The sequence below is a fragment of the Geotrypetes seraphini genome, chromosome 1 (assembly GCF_902459505.1).
Source record: "Geotrypetes seraphini chromosome 1, aGeoSer1.1, whole genome shotgun sequence".
Taxonomy (NCBI): domain Eukaryota; kingdom Metazoa; phylum Chordata; class Amphibia; order Gymnophiona; family Dermophiidae; genus Geotrypetes; species Geotrypetes seraphini.
This window is the reverse complement of record NC_047084.1, coordinates 484,145,178-484,171,909: the sequence shown is the minus strand read 5'-3', so window position 1 is coordinate 484,171,909 and position 26,732 is coordinate 484,145,178. Positions and strand designations below refer to the sequence as shown.

The window sequence follows — 26,732 nt, the reverse complement described above, 5'->3', positions numbered from 1 at the left end:
AAGAACTACTCACCTGGATCCAGAGTCTGCCTGCTTATGAAGTCAGCCTACACGTTCTCTACTCCTGCCACGTTAGCCGCTGAGTGTACATGTAAGTGAGCTTCTGCCCACCTGAACAACATCTGCACCTCCAGGTACAATGGAGCACTTCTAGTGCCTCCTTGTCTGTTCACATAAGCTACCGTGGTGGCATTGTCAGAGAATACCCTGACCACCTTTCTTGTTAGGAAAATCTCCAATGCTTAGTGCCAAACAAATGGCTCTCAGCTCCATACAATTTATGAACCACTTGCTTTCTGATGAGGTCCACTTGTCATGGAGATGCCAACTACAGCAGTACAGCCCCCAGCCACTCAGGCTGGCATCGTTCGTGTCACCCAGGAGGTGATTCTGAAGGGCATATCATTTGATAAGACATCCCCCTAGAGCCACCAATGTAAACTGTGTCATGAATCCTGCGACAAAGGGTGCTACATCTGTAGAGAATGCTTTTGTGGGGACCACCTGGAGAGGTTGTCACCAAACCCAGCATCTGAAGGTATTGTCAGGCCCTAGGGCTCGGTAGCACCAAGATTTCTGTGATCTACTGCCTGAGCTTGTTTGTGTGGCTCATGAAGACATGGCTTTTCGCTGTGTCAAAGCGGACTCCCAGATATTCCAAGTACTACGTAGGCTGTAGTTGACTCATCCTGAAGTTGACTATCCGAGTCCCTGGAGGAAATCCATCACCTGTTGCACTGTGTGCTCACCTTCTTGTCTTGAGGGGGATTTCATTAGCCAGTCAACCAGGTATGGATGCACCTGTATTGCCCATCTTGTGAAGGTGAGCCGCTACCACCACCATCACACCTTGGTGAAGATGCATGGAGCTGTGGCCAATCCAATAGCAGTGCCACAAACTGGAAGTGCCTCTGGAGAATGTTGAATCTCAGATATTTTCTATGGTCTGGAAAAATGGGAATGTGAAGATATACCTGTTAAATCCAAGGAGGCTAGGAATTCCCCCCAGGGCCACTGCCATGATGACTGAGTGGGCCGTCTCCATACAGAAGCGTGGAACTCTCAGTGCCTCATTTACAGACTTTAGGTCCAGGATAGGCCTCTAATCTTCTGTGCCTTTTTTGGGCACTATGAAGTATATGGAGTATCTGCCAGAGCCCGATTTGTTTTTGGCAACTGGTTCTATGGCATGGATGTCCAAGAGACATTGTACAGTCGATCAGACCTTGGCCTCCTTTTCTGGCAGTCCAGCTGGGCAGTCGAGAAACAGATCTGAAAGGGGGGGGGGGGTGAGGAAACTCTATTTTGCACCCTCCCAAATAAATGTCCAGGATCGAGCAGTCTGATGAGATCTGTTCCCAGTCTCCCACCAATGCAAGGAGTGGCAATCAACATAGCATAACTGCTTTTTGGTGACTGAGAAGCTGCACAACCCAGATGGTTGTTGGCATCTGAAGTTTCCAAATCTCTATCTGGACCCTTGGAAGGGTCTCTGGGAAGAGAACTGGTGGGATATCCAAAAGGAACGAAAAAAGTCTCTGCCTTCCCTGGTGGAATGTAGGACTCTGCAATCTGGTAGAGATTTAGGATGGAGATCCACTACACTGACCATAAGGTTGTTCAAAACTTTGTCAAAAAGCATCTGCCCCTTAAAGGGTAATCTGCTTAGGGTAGCCTTGGAGGCTGAATCACCGCCCACTGCATCCGGTGGGCAAAAAGGGCGCAAGCTGATACTCTGCTCATGACTCTGAGGTCATCACAAAGAGCATCGGCCACGTAATCCACTCCTTCCATAATCAAGTGGGGACAGACATCCTCAATCTCCATAGGACTATGCTGTAATTTGGTATGACAAGTTCGTGCCAAGAAGGAGGCTACCACTTTGATAACTAAAAGATTCTAGGAACCGATATGTAGAGAGTGATGAGGAAAAAGCAAATGTACTAAACAAATACTTCTGCTCTGTGTTCACGGAAGAATATCCTGGAGAAGTACCGAGATTGTCTGGCAAAGTTACATGGGAAAATGGAGTAGATTCTGCACCGTTCACAGAGGAAAGTGTTTATGAACAACTTGAAAAACTGAAGGTGGACAAAGCGTTGGGACCGGACAGGATCCATCCCAAGATACTGAGGGAGCTCAGAGAGGTTCTGGCGGGTCCTATTAAAGACTTGTTCAACAAATCTCTGAAGACGGGAGTGGTTCCTGGGGATTGGAGAAGAGCAGATATAGTCCCTATTCACAAAAGTGGTCACAGGGATGAAGTGGGAAACTACAGGCCAGTAAGCCTCAATTTGGTTATGGAAAAATAATGGAAGTGTTGCTGAAAGAAAGGATAGTGAACTTCCTAGTATCTAATGGGTTACAGGATCCAAGGTTTTACTAAAAATAAATCTTATCAAACGAACCTGATTGAATTTTTTGATTGAGTGACCAGAGAGCATATGCTAGATGTAATTTACTTAGATTTCAGCAAAGCCTTTGACACCAACCTAAAAAAAAAAGACAGATTTCCCATACTATGAGCTTTAGTATATATTGCTTTCTAGACATTGCCCCTTTTTCCTGTGTGTAGAGGTAGTTAATGATTCACTTACCTGAGGGATTATATTTACCTGTATTAGGTCTATTAGAGCAATGGATGACTAAATTTAGACTGAAGCTTAACTCAGAAAAAAATGAAGTTTTTTGTAGCTTCACCGCGCCCGTTTGATATAAAACATCATTGTGTTTAAATAAATTCAGCTATCCTATTCAATCTACCATTAAGGTTTTGTGAATAATACTGGATCAGAGCTTGACTATTACATTACATTACATTACATTAGGGATTTCTATTCCGCCATTACCTTGCGGTTCAAGGCGGATTACAAAAGGTTAATTTAAAAAAGCAGAGTTACAATGATTAGCTAGAGAGGTAAGTTGTAGATCTTATAAACATTTAACGTGTTGTTGTGGGTGAGGTGGTTTGTAAAAGAATTAAAAGGTGGTCACAGTGGAGGTTCTTTTGTTATTATTAGTGCGGTAATGGGTAGATCTAATGTCAGTTTTAGAGTTACTAAGAGGTCGTGATGTTATTGCTGCTTCAGGAATTTCTTGAAAAGTATGGTTTTTATTTCTTTTCTGAACGTCCTATAGTCTGGGGTGGTCATCAGAAGGTTGGAGATTTGGTTGTCCAGTCTTGCGGCTCGAGTGGCTAGGAGGCCGTCGTGTAGTTTTGTTCTTTTGACTTCCTTGATTGGGGGGGGTATGAATGGGGAGTGCGTTTTTCTGTGTCTGGTAGTGGGTGCTTGGATGAGGCGATTGTTCAAGTATGATGGGCTGTCTCCGTGTAGGGTTTTAAATAATATGCAGTAGAATTTGAATTGGATTCTTTCTTGGATTGGAAGCCAATGTGAGTTGATGAAGGCTTCAGTGATGTGATCATGTTTTCTCAATGAATAGATGAGTCTCAAAGCTGTATTTTGGATTGTTTGGAGTTGTCTAATCGTCGTTGCAGGGCAAGGAAGGAAGAGGATGTTGCAGTAGTCCAATATACCTAGTATTAGGGATTGCAATATAAGTTGGAATTGTGTTCTTTCAAAGAATTTTCGGACTTGTCTCAGATTTCTCATGATTGCGAATGATTTCTGGATTGTTTTATTTATTTGCGGTTGCATAGTGCCGCGTCTGTCTATGGTCATGCCAAGTAGTTTTATGGTGGTTTGGATGGGGTATTTGATTGCGTTTATATCTAGGTTGATTGTGGTTTGGACCTTGTCATTTTCGAGAAGGATGAATTTGGTTTTGTCTTGGTTGAGTTTGAGTTTGTGGTTTTTCATCCAGGTTGTGACTGTTTCAAGTGTTTGGTGAAGTTTGTCTGTCATGGTAGGTTTAGAATGATCGTATGGGATGAGGATGGTGATGTCATCGGCATAACTATAGGTGGTTATGCCTAGATTGTCCAGATGCGTTCCTAGAGAAGCAGTGTAGAGATTGAAGAGGGTAGGGGATAGTGGAGATCCTTGTGGTACGCCGCAAGGGTTTGACCAGGATTCTGACTTTTCTTTGTTAGATTTTACACTATAGGTTTTGAGTTTTAGGAATCCTTCAAACCAAGAGTATACTTTATCTGAGATGCCTATTGCGTCTAAGATCTGTAGAAGGATGTTGTGATCCACTAAGTCGAATGCCGCAGTTAGGTCCAGTTGTATGAGCAGCATTTTTTTCCCTGTACTAAGGTGTTGTCTGACGGTATCCATAAGGGAGCCTAGTAGTGTCTCTGTACTGAAGTTTGTTCTGAATCCTGATTGCATGGGGTGGAGTAGGTTGTGGTCATCTATGTAATTGGTGAGGAGTTTGGCTACTAGGCCTTCTATAATTTTGACATATAGCGGAATTGAGGCTATAGGTCTAAAGTTAGATGGGTGGTTTTGTGGTGCTTTTGGGTCTTTTTGGATTGGGGTGATGATGATTTCCCTGAGGTCAGCAGGGAATGTGCCTTCTGTGAGCGTGAATTGAATCCATTGTAGAATTATGGTGCGGAATTTTACACTAGAGGTGGTAAGGAGATATGAGGGGCAGTGGTTGAGGTCACAGGAGGCATGACTGTATTTTTTGTATAATTTGTTGAATTCTGACCATTGTATGTTGGGGAATTGAGTCCAAATTCTGTCTGCAGCAGTTGCCTCTTTTCCTGAAGGGTGGATTGTGATTGTGTTTTGATGGGATGGGTTAGTGATGAGAGTGGCTCTGGCGTTTGTAATTTTGTTCTTGACTATGAAGAACCAGGTGGACTCTTTGGTTAGAAAAGGTTTCTTTGCCCTTTAGAAGCTTTGGTCCTTTAGGGCGTATTTTGATGTTTCATCATTTAGAGTTTTTGTACAGTCTCTTATACTAAGCCAGCTTAATTACTGCAATATTGCCTATTTGGCAATTTCCCAGAAGAATATGCAACGATTGCGAATAGTACAAAATGCAGCGGTAAGGCTGATTTTTAGGTTGAAGAAATATGATCACATAACACCCTCCTATTGAGTACTGCATTGGTTGCCAATGGAGGCACGGGTGAAATTTAAGTTTGGTTGCTTCTGTTTTAAGGCTTTGTTTGTTTTAGCTCCCAAATATATAATTGAGCCTTTCTCTTTTGCAACCAACAGATATAAGAAAAACTCACATCTGAATTTTGTTTTTCAGCCTGTTAGAGGATGCAAACTTAAAAAACATCATCAAAATCTTTTTTCATATCAAGCAGCGTTATGGGGTAAGGATTTAGAACAATTGCTTCTGCTTACTGACACTTGTGGGGAATTTAGGAGACATCTAAAAACATATCTGTTTTTGAAGTATTTAGGCAGCTAATTTGTAAAAATTTTATTATGCATTATTTTGATCATTTTAGTGTCTCTAATTATTGGCTTTTAACTTTTTTAGCTCTATTCAACTTTTTATTACTATTGTAAACCGCATAGAACTTTACAGCCTTGCGATATATAAACTGATTATTATTATTATTATTGTTGTTATTATTCTAATTTAAAGCCCTCTCCAGTAGGTTAGCTAGTATGCTGTTGAAGGCATTTCTTTTCTTGTTTGATGCATGCACACCATCTCTGTTCAGCAGCCCTTGGAAAATCATCCCATGGTCCACGAAGCCAAAACACTCTTGACGAAACCATCCACACATTCATCTCCAGGATGTGAGCTTCTCTGCTTTGGCCTTTACCCTTGACAGGGTGGATCAATGAGAACACCACATGCACACCTGTCTGCTTCACCTTCTCTCCCAAAGCCATGAAGTCACTTTTGACATGTGCAGAGGGGTACCTAGCAGTACTGTTAGTGCCAACATGGATAAGCAGCACCGGATAAGGGAAGATTAAGTCCTTAGTTTGATAATCTTTTTAGTAGATTGAACCATTATTCTGGAACTGGTGGGTAGTGACCCTCTGATCGCGAGATCTGGTGTAGAGAGCCTCATTAACATTTTGTGCTCCGTCTCCCTTCTGGGCTGTCCTGCAAATCCTCAGTTTGTATTAAAGCAGATTGGCAGCCCTGGAGAGGAAACGTAACAGTACAGGGTACAGGGACACTCCCCATGAAACAAGTCTGTTCTGCTCATATCACAATATGTTAACACAAAATCATAAAAAAAATAAAAATAACGGTTGTCCTCTATGCTTGACAGTGCTGGACGGAGAAAGGAAATAAGGAATCCGGTAATAGGGATATGTCTGAGACAGTAAGCAAACTAAAGAAACATCTTACAGAGCAGGCTTCCAGAATGATGTGTCTATCTACTAGAAAGAAGATTATCAATATAAGGACCTAATCTTACCTTCTAGCAGGGCCGGATTAACGGATAGGTCCAGGAGGCATATGCCTAGGGCCCAAAATTGTGAGGGGGGTCCACTCATCGTCACTTTTCTTTTTTTTTTTTTAAACGGCCATGACAGCAAGATTGGGCCCCCTTCCGATGACAGCAAGATCGGGCCTCTCCCCCCCCGATGACAGCAAGATAGGCCCCCCTTATGACAGCAAGATCGGGCCCCATAGACGCGACGGAGAACGCTTGTTCAGCCAGCGGACAGCAAGATCAGCCACAGCACCTGCATGCAGTGCTCAGCCCAAAGCTTCCCCTCTGACGCAACTTCTTGTTTCCACCTGGGCAGTTCGCATCAGAGGGAAGCTTTGGGCTGAGCACCGCTTGCAGGTGCTGTGGATGATCTTGCTACTCACTGGCTGTACGAGCATTCTTCACTGCATCTGTGGGATGGAAGCAGGAGCCTCCGCAGCAGGTGAGCGCCGTGGGAGGGGCGGCTCCGGGATGCGTGAAGAGGGAGTTCTTCGGGGGGGTTGCTGCAGGTGTAGGGTGCAGTGGAGAAGAAGGAAGGGGAGTAGCTGGTGGCGCGAAGGGTGCCACAAACTGCAGCCCCTCCAAGAAGTCCGTAGAGGGGATGCAGGGCCTGGACAAAGTGGGGAAGAAGGAGCTGGAGAGGAGTGCAGGCTGCAAGCACCCCGAGGAGCTGAAGGGGAGAAGTGGAGGAGCAGAGCTCAGAACAGGAGACGATGGTGGTGGGGAGGGTTACAGGCCGCAAACCCTCCAAAGAATAATGAATCATGTAAGTGGTGAACCGCACGAAGGTGAGGGGAAGGGAGAGAGATGGGCCTGGGATGAGGGTTCAGAGTGGGAGAGAGAAAGGGGCAGTCGGGCAGATGATGGAAGTGGGAAGAAGTGAGAGAGAGAAGAGGGCAGACAGATGCCAGTTGAGAGAGGAGAGCAGATGCTGAATGGAAGTGGAGAAAGAGAACACATACTGGATGGAAGGAGGGGAGAAAGAAAAAGGCATATGCTGGATGGGGGGAAGAAGAGAGTTAGTGAGATAGTGGCGGGGTGAAGGAAAGGGGTGGCAATCTGTGGGTAGGCACAGTGAAAAGAGGGAAACGGGACTGAATAGTAAGAGAGAATTTAATTTAGACAGAAGAAGAAAATAGAAAAGAGAGAGATGCCAGAGCATGGGGGGAAAGGAGGAAGGAGACAGAAATATCAGATCTGAGTGGAGGAAATGAGAAGAGAGAGGGAAATGGAAGGAGAGAGATGCCAAAACCATGAGGAGAACAGAGGGAAGAAGATGGATGCCAAACCAAGGGGGCAGGGGGGAGGGCAGGAGGAGAAATGGAAAGATGGAAGGGGGTTGGCAGACAGTTTCTGGAAGGTGCAGTCAGTGGATGGAAGAAAAAAAATGACAAGATGAGGAAAGCAACTGGGAGACAAAGGTTGTTAGGTGTCATCAACTCGTGCTCGAGTCCTAGTCCGATGTTAGATGATTATAGGAGAAGAGCAAAGAACACCAAAACCCTCTATACCTTTGCTTCATCGACTACAGCAAAGCTATTGATTGTGTGAATTACAATAAACTATGGAAAACTCTAGTGCAAATGGGAATACCCAAATACATAATTCAGCTGAAAATCAAGACGACAAAGGTAGAAAAAATATTCTATTTTTTAATTTTTTTGTTATAGGATAAAGTAGTATTGTAGCTGTGTTGATAAATGTTTATAAATAGAAAATGGAAATACGGTGATCATTTTATTGGACTAATTTTAATACATTTTTGACTAACTTTTAGAGGCCAAATTCTCCTTCCTCAGGTCAGGACAGGATACTGTAACAGCAGTATACTTTACTGACCTAAGGAAAGAGGGTTTGACCTCTGAAACCTAATTAAAAAATGTATTAGTCCAATAAAATATTTTATTTTCCATTTTTTATTTTATATGTTAATTTGTAAAGTGATTTGAATCTCCTTATTGTCTGCTGATCTTCTTTTGTTCCACATTGGATTCTTTGGTGGACCACTTGCCTTGTTGTTTTGTTAGAAATTAGCATACATGGAGTGGAACGTACCAGAGGAGTTACAGATTTGGTTGTTTATACATATGGGTTAAAGTTGGATGACAGAGTGAGGCAGTTGAGATAAGTTGCAAACTTGGTTATTAATATAGACTTATGTTTTGGATAGTATTACTGCTTTACAATACATTTAAACACTATTATATATGTATGGAAAGGGTTCAGAGTTAAAATCCTGGGAAAGTAGGAGGGAAGGGAGAATTTGTTCAGAGATGTTTGGGGCTTGCATAAAACTAAAACTGTACACTGGCACTGGTATGGTAATCTTTGTTGTTTGTTTTGAATTTTATAATAAAAGAAAAAAAGAAATACACGTGGAAATAAAGAAGTAAATAATAAAACAGGTAAATAAATGTGGGCGGGATGTGGGGCATAGCTAGGGGGCCCAGTGTACTTGTGTGCCTAGGGGTCCTCGAAGAATTAATTCTGACCTGCCTTCTAATGCAATAGACATATCATTCTGGAACTGATGTGACATCTCAAGAATCTAGGACTGGGCAGATGAGCCTGCTGACAGTACTGAAGATCCGAATGTGGTATCCAATCTGGCTGCTCCATCCAGCCTATAAAACTTTGTGAAAGCATGGAGGGAGAACCATGTGGCCACACTACAAGTTTCTTCAGGGGAAACTGTGCTGGACTCCGCCCAGAAGGATGCTACATTCCTAGTGAAATGTGCCTTTAAGGATACCAGAGGTCACTTCCCGCTTCCAATATAAGCAGAAGAAATGGTTGCTTTTGAAGCTGGCCTAACCCGGCGGCTAATACCTGCCAGCACAAAGAGATGATCTGACAGCTGAAACTCATCCATCACTTCCAGATAAAAACACAACACTCTATGAACATCCAGCAATTTCAGAGCCTTGTCACTCTTCCATGTCCCTGTGGATGACAAGGTTAGCAACTGTACCCTCCTGGTTGATATGAAAACTGGAGACTACTTTTAGAAAGAAAGAGGGGACTGTCCCGAGTGAAACCCCCATCTCAGATATCTTGAGAAAGGGTTCTCTGCAGGATAAGGCCTGTAGCTCAGACACCCGACACACTGAAGTGACTGCCACTAGGAACACTTTCTTAACTGTCAGGTCTATTAATGATGTTGTTTCCAAAGGTTCATACGGGGCTCTAGTAAAAGCCTGCAGAATGAAATTAAGACTCCATAGAAATGGTTTACATATTGGAAAATGCAGATGTAAACCTCCCTTCAAAAATCTGGACTCATCTGGGTGAGAAGCCAATGTCCTTCTGTTAGTATGGAATCTAAAGCACACGAGGTCCGCTATCTGTACTTTGAGGAAACCAGTCACAAGTCCTTTCTTGAGTCCTTCTTGAAGGAAAGCTAGAACCAGAGATATCAGTGCTGTGACTGAGTCCTTATTCTTCTGGGCACACCAGCCCTGGAAGCACCTCCATACCTTCGGATAGGCAGCTATGGTTGATTGCTTCTTGCAGTTTAGGAGAGTGGCAATCACCACTTCCGAATAGCCTTTTCGCACTAAGGCTGCGAACTCAAGAGCCAAGCAGTAAGACTAAAGTGCTCTGGATCCTCCAGGGCGATTGCTTCCAGTGCAAGTTATCCCAGATGACAGGGGTAGTTTGAGACCCTGGTCCTCTTTAGATGGTATCACATACACAACCTTAGATGAAAATATTATTTCCGTTTAGGACCTCAGCGGTGCAAGCTGTGAGAGCATTTCATTCACAGAATTGTTTGCACTACAGTCTTCATCGGTCTTATTTTATATGTATTTTTTTAAATTATTTTTCTTGTTTAAATATTTTAATTATAGAAAAGTTAGAAAAGTACTCATCTCTTTTAGAAAAGCATAGCAGGGGCTCTTCACCAACATAGGCTATGTTTCGCCCAGGGGGGCTTTATCAAGGTATTTTCCCCTGACAAAAAGAAAAAGAGAGTCACCATAAAATGTTTCAATCATATCATTTTCACTTATAGTTTACAACTAACCCATACAGACATATCTTCAAGCCCATATCAGTAGCCAAAAAAACAGTTTTTATAAAAAGAATCAAAGAATCTTAACATATACCTTTGTTATGCCGGTTCCATGAATACTGCCGATAGTGTTTAAAGCAGAAACATGGCGGCGGCGTTTTTTTATCCCAGGGGTCAACGTGATGATCTCATACAAACGTGCTCAATCAGAATCACAAGACAGCAGAGGGAGATTTAAACTAATGTCATCCATTCAACTTCAGAGTTTAGACCATTAGGTTTAACAGTGAAGTGGTCTGAACTCTGAAGTTGAATGGATGACATTAGTTTAAATCTCCCTCTGCTGTCTTGTGATTCTGATTGAGCACGTTTGTATGAGATCATCACGTTGACCCTTGGGATAAAAAAACGCCGCCGCCATGTTTCTGCTTTAAACACTATCGGCAGTATTCATGGAACCGGCATAACAAAGGTATATGTTAAGATTCTTTTTATAAAAACTGTTTTTTGGCTACTGATATGGGCTTGAAGATATGTCTGTATGGGTTAGTTGTAAACTATAAGTGAAAATGATATGATTGAAACATTTTATGGTGACTCTCTTTTTCTTTTTGTCAGGGGAAAATACCTTGATAAAGCCCCCTGGGCGAAACATAGCCTATGTTGGTGAAGAGCCCCTGCTATGCTTTTCTAAAAGAGATGAGTACTTTTCTAACTTTTCTATAATTAAAATATTTAAACAAGAAAAATAATTTAAAAAAATATATATAAAATAAGACCGATGAAGACTTTAGTGCAAACAATTCTGTGAATGAAATGCTCTCACAGCTTGCACCGCTGAGGTCCTAAACGGGAATAATATTTTCATCTAAGGTTGTGTATGTGATATCATTTGAGTTTAACCTTGGAAAAGAAATATACTCTTTATTGTCTTACTTCCTCTTTAGATGGACCAGATCTCCATACCACAGATGCCTCGGCCAGTCTGGTACAATAAGAACTAACAGTCCTGAATGCGACATTATGCATTGCAGAACTCTCATGGGTCATGGTGGGAACATATACAGTAGCTCTGTCTGGCCACGGCTGCACCAGAGCATGCAGACTCTCACTTTCTGGCTTGTATCTTCAACTGAAAAACTGAGTCACTTTCTTGTTGGTCGCCGATGACAAGAGGTCAAACATCAGTCGTCCCCACTGACTCAATGCTGTCAAACACTTCCTGAGATAGAGCCCATTCTCCAGGATCCTCGGTTCTCAGGGGTAGCAACCCAGTTGGATTTTCAGGGTTTCCTCAATGAATATGCATGAGATCTATTTGCATGCACTATGTTATTTATTTTACTTATTTATTCGATTTTCTATACTGTTCTCCCAGGGGAGTTCAGAATGGTTTACATGCATTTATTCAGGTACTCAAGAATTTTTCCTGTCTGTGGGCTCACAATCTATCTAATGTACCTGGGGCAATGGGGGGATTAAGTGACTTGCCCAGGGTCACAAGGAGCAGTGTGGGTTTGAGCCCACAACCTCAGGGTGCTGAAGCTGTAGCTTTTAACCACTGTGCCACACTCCATTGTATGCAAATAAATCTCATACATATTGTGGAAATCCCAAAAACCTGATTGAGTTGTGGCCTTGAAGACAGAGGTTGACCACCCCTTCCCTAAACTAACCTGTAGAAGTCCTTAGACCAATTATGGGGAGAAATAAATGGCCCCGGGGGATTCTACCTTTAAGATACCAGCTTTGGTTTTGGCTTGTGGCAGTCAAAGCTGCAAGAAAAACAAACAAACCCCCCCAAAAACAAACAAACAAAAAACCCAAAAACCAAGCTGCATCAATCCAACCTGCATAACTGCTACAGGCAGAGAAATACTGACTAGCTCTAGGCTGCACCTGCTGATGATATACAGTGATATCTCTGTAAACTGCACCTGCTGATACAGTGATATCTCTGTAAACTTTCTCTACCTCCATTTGCTGGTTGAGGGATATACCCATTGGTTAGGCTTGGTCTAGCTCAGTGGTCTCAAACTCAAACCCTTTGCAGGGCCACGTTTTGGATTTGTAGGTACATGGAGGGCCTCAGAAAAAATAGTTAATGTCTTATTAAAGCAATGGCAATTTTGCATGAGGTAAAAGTCTTTATAGTTTATAAATCTTTCCTTTTGGCTAAGTCTTAATAATAATATTGCCATTTATAGCTAAAGAGACATATGATCAAGAAACTGTTTTATTTTACTTTTGGATTTATGATGAACATCCTGAGGGCCTCAAAATAGTACCTGGCGGGCCGCATGTGGCCCCCAGGCCGCAAGTTTGAGACCACTGGTCTAGCTAGATAAGGAAAATGCTTTTACACTATGCAATTCAATAGCCAAATAAGGAAACTGAGTTTATAAAAATACACATATATAACTCAGCTCAAACCTACTTAATTACAGTAATGTTTATACCTGTATAGTCAGACCCAGTTTCTTAGATCTTTCTAATCCTTCTGCAGTCCAAGGTGCAGGTTCGACATCGTCTCTTCTTAGAAGATAGCGCCAAACCAAAAAGCCACATTTGCCAATTTCCGGCCAGTATTTCACCACCTAAATTACAAAAATTGAAGAACAAATCTATCTAAACAAGTCTAAAAAAGAGATTAGATTCTTACTTTGATAATATATTTTCTAGTAGTTAGGAATGGTATGCTGAACCATAGGGTGATCCTTGTATAGTCACGAGCATTCTGCAGAAGATGCTGATCACAGCTTTTCAGCTCCTCCTCCCCAGTCTCTGTTGTCCCTTTCAGTTCGTACCAAAGCCAGCGATGATCTGAGAGACAAAACTCGTTGGTTATCTCCAGATAACGCAATAGCACTCTTCTGACATCCAAAACCTTTAATGCCTTGTTTCTTGGACCCTGTAGAGTAAAATGCCAGCAATTTAAATTCGTAATTTATATGAAATGCTTAAACAAACTTCAGCAGGAAGGCCCTGTATGCAAAGTCACTTCTGCTTCCGTGATCTAGAGAAACGATTCTCTACACAACAGGGCCTACAATTCTGAGGCTCTCCTAGCAGATGTAATTGCCACTAGATGCTTGCTTTCATCGTCAGATCCATGAGGGAAGCCTCTTGTAAGGGCTCATACAGGGCTCTGCCGATTCTTTGCAAGACTATATTAAGGTTCCAGGATGGGAACAGTTCTTGGAACAGAGCACATAGTCTCAGTGCACCCTTCATGAACCTCACTTTGTCCAGGGGGGCCACAAGTGAAGCTCTCGTCTCTCAGCCCCAGAAGCAGGATAATCCTGAAACTTGAACTAAGGAATGCCTCTGCCATTCCCTTGTCTAGGCCCTCCTGCAGGAATGCCAGAATAGACAAGGTGGGGGCATTTCAGCAACAGTGCTGAAACATCTCCCTTACTTTAGCATATGCTGAAACTATCATTGGCTTTATGGCTCTAAGTAAAGTAGGAATGAATACTTTTAAGTACCCTTTAAGGACCAGTGCAGCACGCTCATGAACCATGCTATAAGACCTAAGTATTTTGGATCTTCTAGGGCAATCGGCCTCTGCGAAGGTACTGTAAGTATGGGTGCACCTGAAGTCTGAGACTTCTCTCTTTTTGTAGGCATACGAGATCTGCATACCTCGGCGCTTGGGCCAATCTGATGCTACGAGAACTACTGTATTTCCCCATATATTTCGCGGCCTATACATAGATTTTGCAAACCGGCCTAGTGGGCGCAGCTTGCTTAAATGGGGCGGCATATACATGGAGCAATACAGCATTCCCCCCCCCTTAAAAAGCTCCCTTGCTGGAAATTACCTTTCGGACCGCTGCGTCTGCCTCCTCCAAACACGCTGTGCAGAGCAGGAGTTATGTTTGTGATCTCAAGTCTCGCCCTGCGCCCTTCCTGATTGGCTGCTGTCATGAGAACTGATGGCAGCCAATCGCAAACATCACTCCCCTGCACAGCATGTTTGGCGCAGGCAACCAGCGTAGAGGAGGCATTTGTGGGGGAGGAGATGATGCCGTGGGCCACTACCATTATAACTTTGTTGAATGTTTGGGGCACTACTGCTAGCCCAAAGGGCTGAGAACTGTTAGCGATTTTCCAGCACATTGAATCTGAGGAATTTCCTGTGTTCTGGGAAGCTGGGGATATGAAGGTAAGCTTCCGTTAAATCCAAGATAACCGGAAACTCTTATGGCTTCACCACTACAATGATTGACTGAACTGTTTCCATCCAAAACCAAGGTAATCTCAGGGCTGCATTGACATGTTTGAGATCTAAAAGGACCGCCACTCCACCGAGCCTTTCTTTGGCTCAACAAATTATATGGAGTATCTGCTGAAGCCAGAGTCATCTGGAGAAACTAGTTCTATGGCTTGGATGTCGAGCAATCTCCGTAGCATTGCTCTGATCTTGTTTGCTTTCTCTGGCCAACCAGCCAGCCAGCGAATTCATGAACCAGCCAGATAGAAAGCGCACTAACTCTATCTTGTAATCTTCTCTGATAATATCCAAAACACAGTGGTCAGACATTTTTTTCCCAACCCCCCAAAAAATCCAAGAGCCAACCTCCAATCTTCAGAGGAGTGTTGTGAGGAATGGCATCATTGTGGCTTTCTGGCTTGCAGTGGTGAACAAGAACTGGAACCTTGGTTTCTTCTGATCCCAAAAAATCACTGTCTAGGTAGAGGCTCCTGTGGAATATTGGTGAGAGTGCCTCGAGCCATGAAAGGACTTCTGGCTCTGGGTCTGCTGTCTGGTAAAGATTTGTGCCGGTGATCTTATATACTGGCCATGAGATCATCTAGGCTTTTGACAAACAGCATCTGTTCTGTTCAGTGTCACTTTATAAGCTTAATCACCTGCCCATTGTCTGATCCAAAGCATACGCTAGGTAGCAATCGGAAAGGCTGAGACTTTTCCCAGGACTCTGATAATGTCATTTTCTCCAGGACTCTGAAAATGGCATATAGCGCATCTGCAGTGTAGTCTATGCCTGCCAGCACAAGCTGAGGCAGGAACTTAGAGTCTAAACTCTTAGCCTAGAGTGAGAGGCCACAATTGCAGCCTTAACCCCTAAGCTCAAGCCTCAAACTGCCTTGAGAATATTCACTCTGCAGTCCTGCAGATCTTTTTAAACCATTCTTCTCTCACTTGGCAGGGAAGTGCATTTGGTCACCTGGGCTACCAGAAAGTCTACTTGGGATACATTTTATCCATGGCTTTAGCCTCCTTCAGGGGTCTCCCAAGGCTCTCTGATTAAGACCCTCATATCCAGCTGCCATGGGAAGGATGTGGGCTAAGCCAGGGCACTGCTCAAAAGAGAACATTGGGAAGATGGAGTTTGCAGAGGATCTATTTTCAGTTCTCAGAGGGACTCAGTAAAGAACATTGGAAGAACAGAATTTGTGGAGGGTTTATTTTCAGCACTCGGAGGGACTTGGTAATGATCTCTATTAGAGCCAAGGACTTAAATAATCAACAGATAGAGGGATCCTCTTCTTGATCTATAGCCGATAATTCTTGGTCCTCTACACAGGAGGCCATGTAACCCATCAGGGAAGCCTCACTTTAGGACAGTAAAGATATCAGACTCAACCCCTTATCATCTGAATCCCTGATGGAAGGGCTATCATAGCCCAAAATAGCCTCTGCTTTTAGGGAGGAAGCGCTCTGAGACTCCGAAGTCTGTGCGCTGGTCCCCTCGCTCGCGGACTTGACTAGAGGATTTTTGCCTTGTGCATAAGTCTGCCAGAGTAAATTAATAAACTCTGGGCAAGTTTCCTTGTTCTTTAGATGGCAAGTCTCCTTGTTCTTTAGGGTGGAGAATATGCCATTTCTTGGGTTGCGAAGCCTATGTGCCCTAACGGTGCATAGAGCCTCTGTCCCATGGTCCCGGAAGGTATTTCATCCCCCTGATGGGCCCACCTATTTTTCTCCAACCCTGGAGGTCTGCGGAGGGACAAAGCCCAAAGCTCCCACTCCTCCTTCCCGTGCCTCTTGGCACATGATGCACGGATGCTGGTCAGCTGCCCATCCAGCATAAATAAAGCATCATGTAGGGTATTAGGGTCTGAGTACTCCATCCTTATAAATTCTGAGGCAAATTGAGGTGTTTTGAGAAAGTTTGAGAACTTTAGAAAAAAAATTGGGTAGACCTAAAAACGGATTTTAGGGGGGAGAACAAGGCTCTAGCTATAGAAACAGGCAAAACATAGTTTTTCAGAAACCCCTCCCCCCTCAATTTTCCTTATAGGCTGTCACAGCCTGTGCTCACAGACCATATGCAGAGAAAAAGGTGCTGCAACCTGCTTCAGCTCCTTGAGAGAGTAGTTGGATTTGTAGGGAATTTCTGTCTCAATACATCAGTCAGCTATTACGTCAAGATCTTCGGGCTGCCTGTCGGACTGAACTTCCACCCCACCACCACCCCCAGGCTGCAACAACCACCAGACAGAGAAGGGAAGGGGTGAAACCGCAGCCGGCACCCTGTGCTCTGAAGGACACTATTGATGCCCGGCACCCTGTGCTCAAACTTTTGACCAAGTCAAGGAAGCAAGCAATTGCTGAGGGATTGGTACCATGAGCTCCACAAATATCCAGCAGACTGGCTGAACAGGTCCCTGAAGGATGAACCTGCAAGCTGCAGATAGAGTATGCTCCTCTCTAAGCAGGCACAGTTGGTCCTGGAGCCGCATAAAAACTGCAAACAACTGAAAAAGACTACAAAAATAAAGAAATAAATGGAGCAGATTAGAACAACACCTTCATGCTCGCCTTCAAAAGGAAGAGCTAAAGGGGACAGCAGATATTGGGAAGAAGGAGGAGGAGCTGAAAAGCTATGATTGACATCTTCTGCAGAATGCTCGCAACTATGCGAGGATAACCCTATGGTTCAGAGTACCATTCCATTGCACTGGAAAATGCTTTATTATGTTTATGGCAACACCAATACTTCAAATCTAAGCATACTCTGAAAGAGAATAAATACTTACTTCTAACTGTTCTCCATAGCTGATATTTTCAAGTTATTGTGTTAAGACTCTAGCAGAAAATTCCCAAATATAGATTTTTAAAATTTGAATTCTGCGGTGCACTTGGTATAGCCCCACCATTATCTTCATCAGTTTCTTAGAGAACTGATATTGAGATAGATATGGGGAAAGCCATTGCTTGCTCTGGATCAGCAGCATGGAATGTCACTACTATTTGGGTTTCTGCCAGGTACTATTTAGATTGTAAGCTCTTTCGATCAGGGACTGTCATTTTTGTGACTCTACAAAACTGCGTACATCTGGAAGCGCTATAGAAATAATTAATAGTAGTAGTAGTACTGTGACTTGGATTAGCCACTGTTGGAAACAGAAGACTGGGCTAGATGGACCACTGGTCTGACCCAGTATGGCTATTCTTATTGACTGCTTTTCAGGATTACTACAATTTGCACATTAAAGTGATAAAATGTTGGAAACCACGTCAAATGATTACTCATTGTGCACCTCCTGAAAGCCAGGCTGGCTATGGTCTTCAAGGGCTGCTGAAACCCAATACCAGTGGTGAAATTAAGGAAGTACATAATCCCTAAAGGGGAGTGGATAGCATGAATCACTCCATGAAAACATTACCTTCAGAAAACAGTTACAGATAAGTAATTATCTCTTCTTCATTATGTATTTTCATTGGCTTCAAACTGCTCTGAACTAGTGAGCTTGAATGGTATCCGTAGAATAAACTTGAAAGCTCTATAAAAAAGACTTCCAAAATTAAAATAGACCCATAAGAAAATATGGAATTGCATGCTTATTAAAAAATGTGTAAAGCACAGAAAACACAACAAACCAAATTTTAGAAAACCAAAGTAGAGAGTTTAGTAAAAGTTTATTTAAGCTGAATCCACAAACATAAGAATAAACTCATGACCACTTAAAAAGTGAGCGAGTCACAGGATACACTGCCCTCAGTAGCAAAAATTTGAATCAATGATTCAAAAGTTATTAAAGAAAAAAGGACTCAATTACATGGGAGGAAGACAGACATGATCATTTTATAAGGCACATTTTTCCTGTAATAAACAAGGCTAACAAAAAGAAATAAGATTCCAGAAAGACTTAGGATAAAAAAAGAACCACCATACCAAACCACAGTGTTAGATGTCTCACACTTATTATTTAAATCTTTTTTTATTAAACAAATAATACAGCAGTAACAATAAAAGCAGAGCACCATGTTTACAAGAAAAGTCAGGCACCATGGAGGACTGTATTCTGATGTCCTCCACAGTCACAAACAACAATCCCTCCCGTCCCCACAGAAACACCGCCCCCTCCTGGGGAATCCCCTCCCCCCATCTAACAGTGAGAACTACAGTGCACAGAAGGGGTAGATAAGTTAAACAGGCAAGGCAAAATACCATTGTAGTCTATTCAGAATATGGCTACGACTCACTGGTGGCAAATTGTCCAAATATGGAGACCAGTTCATAGACAACGGCGCGAAAGACAAAAGCGCACGCCGACAATTGAGCGCAGCGCGCACCGCTTGTCCCGGCGCGCTTTTGACCTGACACCATGGAGACCAGGTGTCTACAAAGGCTCTACTGTGGCGGCGAAGGAGGCCAAACGAGCCTCCCAGCCCATGAGCTCATGCAGCCGATTTCTCCAGAACCAAAAGGAGGGTGGTTCAGAAGAGAGCCAGCAACACAAGCACACTTATAATACAAAAAGATAAAGCTCCTCAATAACTTATACAAAAGGAGAACACAGACCAACAGAACTAATTTTAGAATTAATCAGTTAGTCGGAACTTTTGACTCTGACATATAATGAATAGTTTTAAGCAGTGGTGACTGCTAAAGTTACTGAATTGTTCTCTTTAAACTTTACATTTAGAATTATCGTATTTTCACGCATATAACGCGCACGTTATACACGATTTTACAAACCGAGCATAACCATGCGCGTTATATGCATGAGCGCGTTGTACAATTTTTTTTTTACATAGTTCCCCCCCCTCAGATTCATCCCCCAGCCCCCCCCCCCCCCGGCACGGAGAAGCAGCCTACTGTTGGTTCCCGATGCCAGTGAGCCTTGCTGCTTCCTCTGCCGGCGGTCCCGCCCCTTCTCTGAGCCCTGCGCTGCTTCCTCTGCTGCGGTCCCGCCCTTTCTCTGACGTCTGAATCATATCTCCCATGTCTCTCCTTTCCTCTAGGGTATACATATTCAGGGCTTCCAGTCTCTCCTCATACGTCTTCTGGCGCAAGCCTCCTATCATTTTCGTCGCCCTCCTCTGGACCGCCTCAAGTCTTCTTACGTCTTTCGCCAGATACGGTCTCCAAAACTGAACACAATACTCCAAGTGGGGCCTCACCAATGACCTGTACAGGGGCATCAACACCTTCTTCCTTCTACTGACTACGCCTCTCTTTATACAGCCCAGCATCCTTCTGGCAGCAGCCACTGCCTTGTCACACTGTTTTTTCGCCTTTAGATCTTCGGACACTATAACCCCAAGGTCCTTCTCCCCGTCCGTGCATATCAGCTTCTCTCCTCCCAGCATATATGCTTCCTTCCTATTATTAATCCCCAAATGCATTACTCTGCATTTCTTTGCATTGAATTTTAGTTGCCAGGCATTAGACCATTCCTCTAACTTTTGCAGATCCTTTTTCAAATTTTCCACTCCCTCTTCGGTGTCTACTCTGTTACAAATCTTGGTATCATCTGCAAAAAGGCACACTTTTCCTTCTAACCCTTCAGCAATGTCACTCACAAACATATTGAACAGGATTGGCCCCAGCACCGAACCCTGAGGGACTCCACTAGTCACCTTTCCTTCCTTCGAGCGACTTCCATTAACCACCACCCTCTGGCGTCTGTCCGACAGCCAGTTTCTGACCCAGTTCATCACTTTGGGTCCTAACTTCAGCCCTTCAAGTTTGTTCAACAGCCTCCTATGAGGAACTGTATCAAAGGCTTTGCTGAAATCCAAATAAATTACATCTAGCATATGTCCTCGATCCAGCTCTCTGGTCACCCAATCAAAAAATTCAATCAGGTTCATTTGGCACGATTTACCTTTTGTAAAGCCATGTTTCCTCGGATCCTGTAACCCATTAGATTCAAGGAAGTACACTATCCTTTCTTTAAGCAACACTTCCATTATTTTTCCAACAACTGAAGTGAGGCTCACCGGCCTGTAGTTTCCTGCTTCATCCCTGTGACCACTTTTATGAATAGGGACCACATCCGCTCTCCTCCAATCCCCAGGAATCACTCCCGTCTCCAGAGATTTGTTGAACAAGTCTTTAATAGGACTCGCTAGAACCTCTCTGAGCTCCCTTAGTATCCTGGGATGGATCCCATCTGGTCCCATCGCTTTGTCCACCTTCAGTTTTTCAAATTGCTCAAACACTCTCCTCCGTGAACGGCGCAGAATCTACTCCATTTTCTCGTGTAACTTTGCCAGACAATCTCGGTCCTTCTCCAGGATTTTCTTCTGTGAACACAGAACAGAAGTATTTGTTTAGCACATTTGCTTTCTCCTCATCACTCTCCACATATTGGTTCCCAGCATCTTTTAGCCTAGCAATTCCATTTTTTATCTTCCTCCTTTCACTAATATATCTGAAAAAATTTTTATCTCCCTTTTTTACATTTTTAGCCATTTGTTCTTCAGCCTGTGCCTTCGTCAAATGTATCTCTCTCTTGGCTTCTTTCAGTTTCACCCTGTAGTCCTTTCTGCTCTCCTCTTCTTGGTTTTTTTTATATTTCATGAACGCCAACTCTTTCGCCTTTATTTTCTCAGCCACTAGTTTGGAGAACCATATCAGCTTCCTTTTTCTCTTGTTTTTATTGATTTTCTTCACATAAAGGTCCGAAGCCATTTTTATCGCTCCTTTCAGCTTAGACTACTGTCTCTCCACTTCTCTTATGTCCTCCCATCCTAACAGCTCTTTCTTCAGGTACTTTCCCATTGCATTAAAGTCCGTACGTTTGAAATCTAGGACTTTAAGTATCGTGCAATATTTACCTGGACTATAATTAAGGAAGAAACTAAGGATTTTAACACTGATGTTGTTATCCATCTGGGAACAAATGACCTGGCCAACAACTCCACACTTGCAGCACAGAAAGCTTTTCGGGAGCTTGGTGAGGGCATGAAACCTTTTGTAAAGACTTTAGCTTTTTCTGAAATACTGCCTGCATATGGAAAGAGAGAGCAAAGAATAAAAAACACAGAGGACTTTAACAGATGGCTCAAAGCCTGGTGTCATCAAGAATGCTTCAGGTACATAGGAGGATGGGGAAATACATGGAAGGACAAGAAGCTATATTGCACTGATGGGCTACATATTACTACAGCAGGAAAAAGAAACCTTGCAGAGAAATTTAGACAATATTTTTCTAGGCATTTAAACTAGAAGGTGGGGGTGGTGTATGTACGAAGGACAATTATAGAGACCACCCCCGGCAAAAGAAAAGATGTGATAGTAGTAAAGACTGCAACATAAGCAATATCAGCAAATCATTTCTTAGTATTGCAACGGAAAGTGAAACGACACAAAAATCCATACGAAAAAGGAGATTATTGCTGAAAAATAGCTGGTTTAGAAGAAACCGATGTACCTGCCAGCTACATCCAACAAGCTGGGTCCAAAGAATACATTTTCTAGAGGAGCCGAAAAAAGGTCTGGTGAAAATTCACACTGGAGCACTGCAGGGCCCTGCTGAGGCACTCGCACTGTGCCAAAAGTGTCCCCAGACTCAAAACACAGGTGTTTGGCACCAAACTCCAGAACAGACTCTGGGCGAGATATTTCCACGAAATTGCAGACCCAGGCCAGCTCTCCAGTCCTGGAAGACCTGAAGGAGGCGACTGCATGTATACTGAAACAGAATCTTATAATTCACAAATCTTCAAACTGAGGCATATCCCGGGCATCACATGAACTGTGGAGAGTTGGAGACCATGTGGCTTAGCATTCTCAACATGGTGATACCCGCTGACTCTGGTGTACTAACTGGGCTAAGTCATGGGCCAGACCCCGCCCATCTCTGCCCCAGACCCCGCCCCCAAAATAATACTAATTGTAACACTACTTTTTCCATTCATTTTTCATATATACACTTCTCCCTCCGTATTTGCGGTATCAGCAATCACGGTTTCAATTATTCATGGTTTTTAGCTGGCTGGCTCCTCCCCCCCAAATTACATCAGCTTGCATAAAAAAATCACTGATTCCAAGCGTTTACAGAGAAAATCGCTCATTCCCAGTACTTTCTTCACCGTGTTTTGCTTCTCCTTCAGGAGCAGGCCAGGTCTCCCACCATGTTATTTGCGGTTTTACCATATTCACGATGGTTTTTAATAGAAAACAGCGAACAACATATGAAAAAGTTATTTGCGGTTTTTCTGTAGTACCACACAAGAGATGCATTGAGTCAACTTTGAAATCCTGAAGAGGGAGTGCATAGAAGCTACTGCAGATAGAGTTGCTAAGTAAAAGAAATAAGTGGAATGTAAGTTGGTGTGGTTGTAGCGAGCTACAAAACCAACATCATAGGATGTGAATGGTAGAATGGTAGATAGATTTTGATTAGAAATCTTTGAAGTTGAGTGCACCTTTGTCACCAGCAGAGATTTTGATTTGTGTCGCTGGTAGAGAGTTCAGACACAAAAGTGACTGTCATAGAGGACTTGGAACCGATAATAGAGCTGAAAATTGAATTTGGATTAGGGTCGGTTTAAAGAGCTCTGCATGTGACCACTGAGCAAAGGAGTAGCCGTGCATTCTTGTCTCTTGTCTCTGTTCTTAGATATACTCCATAGCAGTAAAACCGGTAGAAAACAACGGTCTGATCTAAAGATATGAGTGTGAATCTGTTCATAGTCTAGGCCAGCTGCAGTAAATATCCCAGAATGCATGAGGAAAGGCTTAAGAACTTCAAAGCAGACTTATAGGTGAAAATATCCACTCTGAATATCATGCCTCAACAACCTCTATACTCAGGCATACACTGAAGATGTGGAGCGCTTCCGCACTTGCAACAAGGTGGTAATCACTTATTCTATTTAACCTTTCTTCCTTAGCTACAACTGCTCAAGAACCATGCCATAAAACCAAACTGAGGATTGTCCATGAAAATTGGACCCTTTAAAAGAAGGTCTATTTTTGTTCTATGTCTGGCTACTGTTTATTGTGCCAAAATTATAAGTCTTTTGGTGAACATTTAGATGTCGCTCAACAATTTTTCATTTAATACATAAAATGCAAGTACAGAATTTATATTAATTTTTCATCTAAACTTGAATTGTGAGCAAATGCACATGGAAAGAAGTTAAAATACACAGTGTGTTACTTACAGCTGAAAATAGGCTTGTTGGACTAATGATTTATTGGGCATTGTTCAATGTTCAGCGATGACTGGTAACTAATGTCATTATTCCACAGTAAATACAAAATGTTTGTTATGTGTGAACACTGAATGGTAGTCCTACATTCAGTCAGTATTCATCAGTGTGGCTTTGGAGCAAGTTGGACAGGTCTTTTCTGTGCTGAGCAACAAGGCGAAGGAGAAGCTGCTTCTGCTCCTCATTCTTTGTGAGACTTGAATTATACTTCTGCATTAAAGCAATTGCTCTTTCAGTGAGTCGTTGACTATGGCCATTGATGATGCTGGTAGTTTAGATCATCTTTCCAGTTTGCAGGATTTTTAACCAGAAACAGTTGAGCCTTTTCTTATCCATTTGTGTCAAGAACACCAAAGACGACATAAGTTCTCCTTGATGCCAGGCCAATGGGACTGAGTGACTCGGGAGGGCTGTCGAGGCGTTTCATTGAACTTCTACAAGAACCCCCCTCACTAACCTCTGACCCACCAACCAGCTAGCAACCGCAACCACACCACACACACACCCATCCCCCTCCTCCCACCCTCTCCACCCTGAAAGTCCACCTCAGGACCTCCATATCCCCCAACCCTAGAAAACCTTCTGCACTCACCCGCCCTGCACCTCTCCCATTCCCTAGACCAGCCAAATCTGAGATAATGAAAAGTACTCCCCAGAATAACCATCCCCCCCCCGCCAGAATGCCTGCCAACCCCTGCGCTACCAGAACAGGGAAAGACCCCCCTCCCCCAAAAGAGAGGGATAAGAGAGGGATAAAGGCAAGGCCCCCTTCTCCCTGTCATCACCCCCCCATCAAGGCCACCCAGAAGTGGTCACCAAACCCCCCCCACAAGGTGTCTTTGATGCCATCCATGGTTGTTTGCAGACGATTAAGTTTATCATCCAAGAAGATAGTTAGTTTTTCAGCTCCTCAATCGTATCAGCAGGCATTGTATTTGTCGCACTGTGCAGGGCCCGCGCAGGAGGTGTCGGCGCCGCCATCTTAGCAAGGGTAGAAGGGCCTCTCGGAAACCTAGCTGGCTTCGAGACTCGGGTTGGCATCCCGTAGAAAACGCGCTGGAAACCAAGTAAGCAGGCAGCCCACAATATGCTCTACAAGAAAAGGTAAGCGGAGGACCCGCAAAACACAGATTCAGTCCAAAAAAGCCGATTACACATCTCCAGGAGCAAGAAAGGTGCTGAAGCATGTCTGCTTAGGTTGAGTGCATCATGTGACCACCCCCCCCCCCCCCCGACCAGAGGTCCTTCGCATAATGAACCTCCCAACCCAAGATGCTGGCATCCATTGCCACTACTTTCCATTGGGGGAGACCCCAAAGGAATTCCCCAGCAAAGATGTCCAGGCTGCAGCCACTAATTTATTCTGGTCTTCACCTGTGGAAGCCAGGAAACCAACACTGGTTATCCTGGGATATTGGAGACCATCATGATAGAAGGGAGAACTGCAGAGGCCTCATATGTGTCCTGGCCCAAGACACAACTTCTAACACCATCATCATGAAGCCCAGGATATGGGACATAATCCCATTCCCATGGATTTGGAAGAAAGAAAGAAACAGGTGAACCTGAGACTAGAGCTTGTCCCTATGGAACTCTGGGAGGAACACCCTGCTTTGGCAAGTGTTAAAACAGATCCCCAGATACAACAGATTCTAGGATGGCGTCAAATGACTCTTGGCAAAATTGATCGCAGAAGGTTACCCGTACACTTTCCTGAGGAGAGGGTGCCCTGATAAGCTAATCATCCAGATAAGGATGTACCTTGATCCCTTCTCTGTGAAGGAAGGCTGCCACCACCACCACCATCACTTTGGAGACGGTCCGTGGAGCCGCAGAAAGGCCGAATGTTACAACTCAAAAATGAAAGTGCCTTCCTTCAAAATGATGAAATTGCTGGTGAGAAGGCTAAATAGGAATATTGAAGGAAACCTTCTTGAGATTCAAGGATGTGAGGAACTCCCCAGACCGACCTGTTGCTATGATGGACCGCATAGTCTCCATGCAGAACTACTTGACCCGCAGAAACCTGTTAACCCGCTTCAGGTCGAGAACCGGCCTGAATGTGCCCCCCTTTTTCAGAACCACAAAGTAAATGGAGTAACAGTTTGTGCCTTGTTTTGGAGCAGGAACCAGAACCACCGCCCCTAGCTATGCCATCCCAATGCTCAGGGACAGCGTACAAACCAACCTTGCTCGTACCGCTAGAAAAATAATCATGGCTCTGAGCTGACAGTGGAAGGTTTGAAGGGAGGATTTATTTAGATTTTCAATTTAAGATCTGCCAGTTTTGATTTCTTTTGGAAGCGTTAAAAAGCCTATGCAAGCTTGGAAGTGCTAGTACTAAGAAAGAAATGTGGACGAGTCTGAAAAAAACAGAAAGTGAAAGCACATATTAAGCATTGGAAACAGGTGTCAAATATAAGCCTTTCAAATAAAAAAACTGAAAAACTTATATTTAAAGGCACAGAAAGTAGTACCAAGGTGTGCTTCACAGGCACATGTGCACAAGAGTTGTGCTTGCTGTGTATGCACCAAGTATGTTCCTTCCCCTTGCTTTTATTTTTACTAAATGTACATAATTTGAACACTGGAGTGCCAGTTTTCTGCGTTGTTCTGGCAGTATGGGGTATGCACTGTTAGCTTTACCATAGGAGTTTTGAGAATTGGCCTGTGAGTAAGCAATGAAATAAGAGAAAACATTTTCTACAAGACAGGAATCAATCTTTGTCTAATCAAGGCCCCAGAGCAGCAGCTACCTTCCCATGGGCACAGATGTGCCCACCTCCTGTGCCAAAGCAGGTCCTATAAAACTAAGTCTCTAGGAGTCTCTAGAAGTCAGCTTTCAGCTGCAGATTGCAGAAATAAGCTACAGAAAAAAGAGCAACCTCCAAAGATGAGTATCAGTTTCAAAACACATGACAGATCCAAAACAGAATGATATCAAATATTTATGTAGGTAA

General features: G+C 43.5%; 1 protein-coding gene across 5 annotated transcripts in view; it reads right to left on the bottom strand.

The window, feature by feature from the left end:
• Nucleotides 1–26,732, bottom strand: part of UHRF2 (ubiquitin like with PHD and ring finger domains 2) — a 296,656-nt gene that overhangs the window by 35,509 nt on the left and 234,415 nt on the right. For all 5 annotated transcript variants that reach the window (XM_033925831.1, XM_033925842.1, XM_033925813.1 and 2 more), the window contains exon 12: nucleotides 12,809–12,946. In XM_033925831.1, the coding sequence (XP_033781722.1) occupies nucleotides 12,809–12,946 (138 nt within the window). The remainder of the gene's footprint in view (nucleotides 1–12,808; nucleotides 12,947–26,732) is intronic.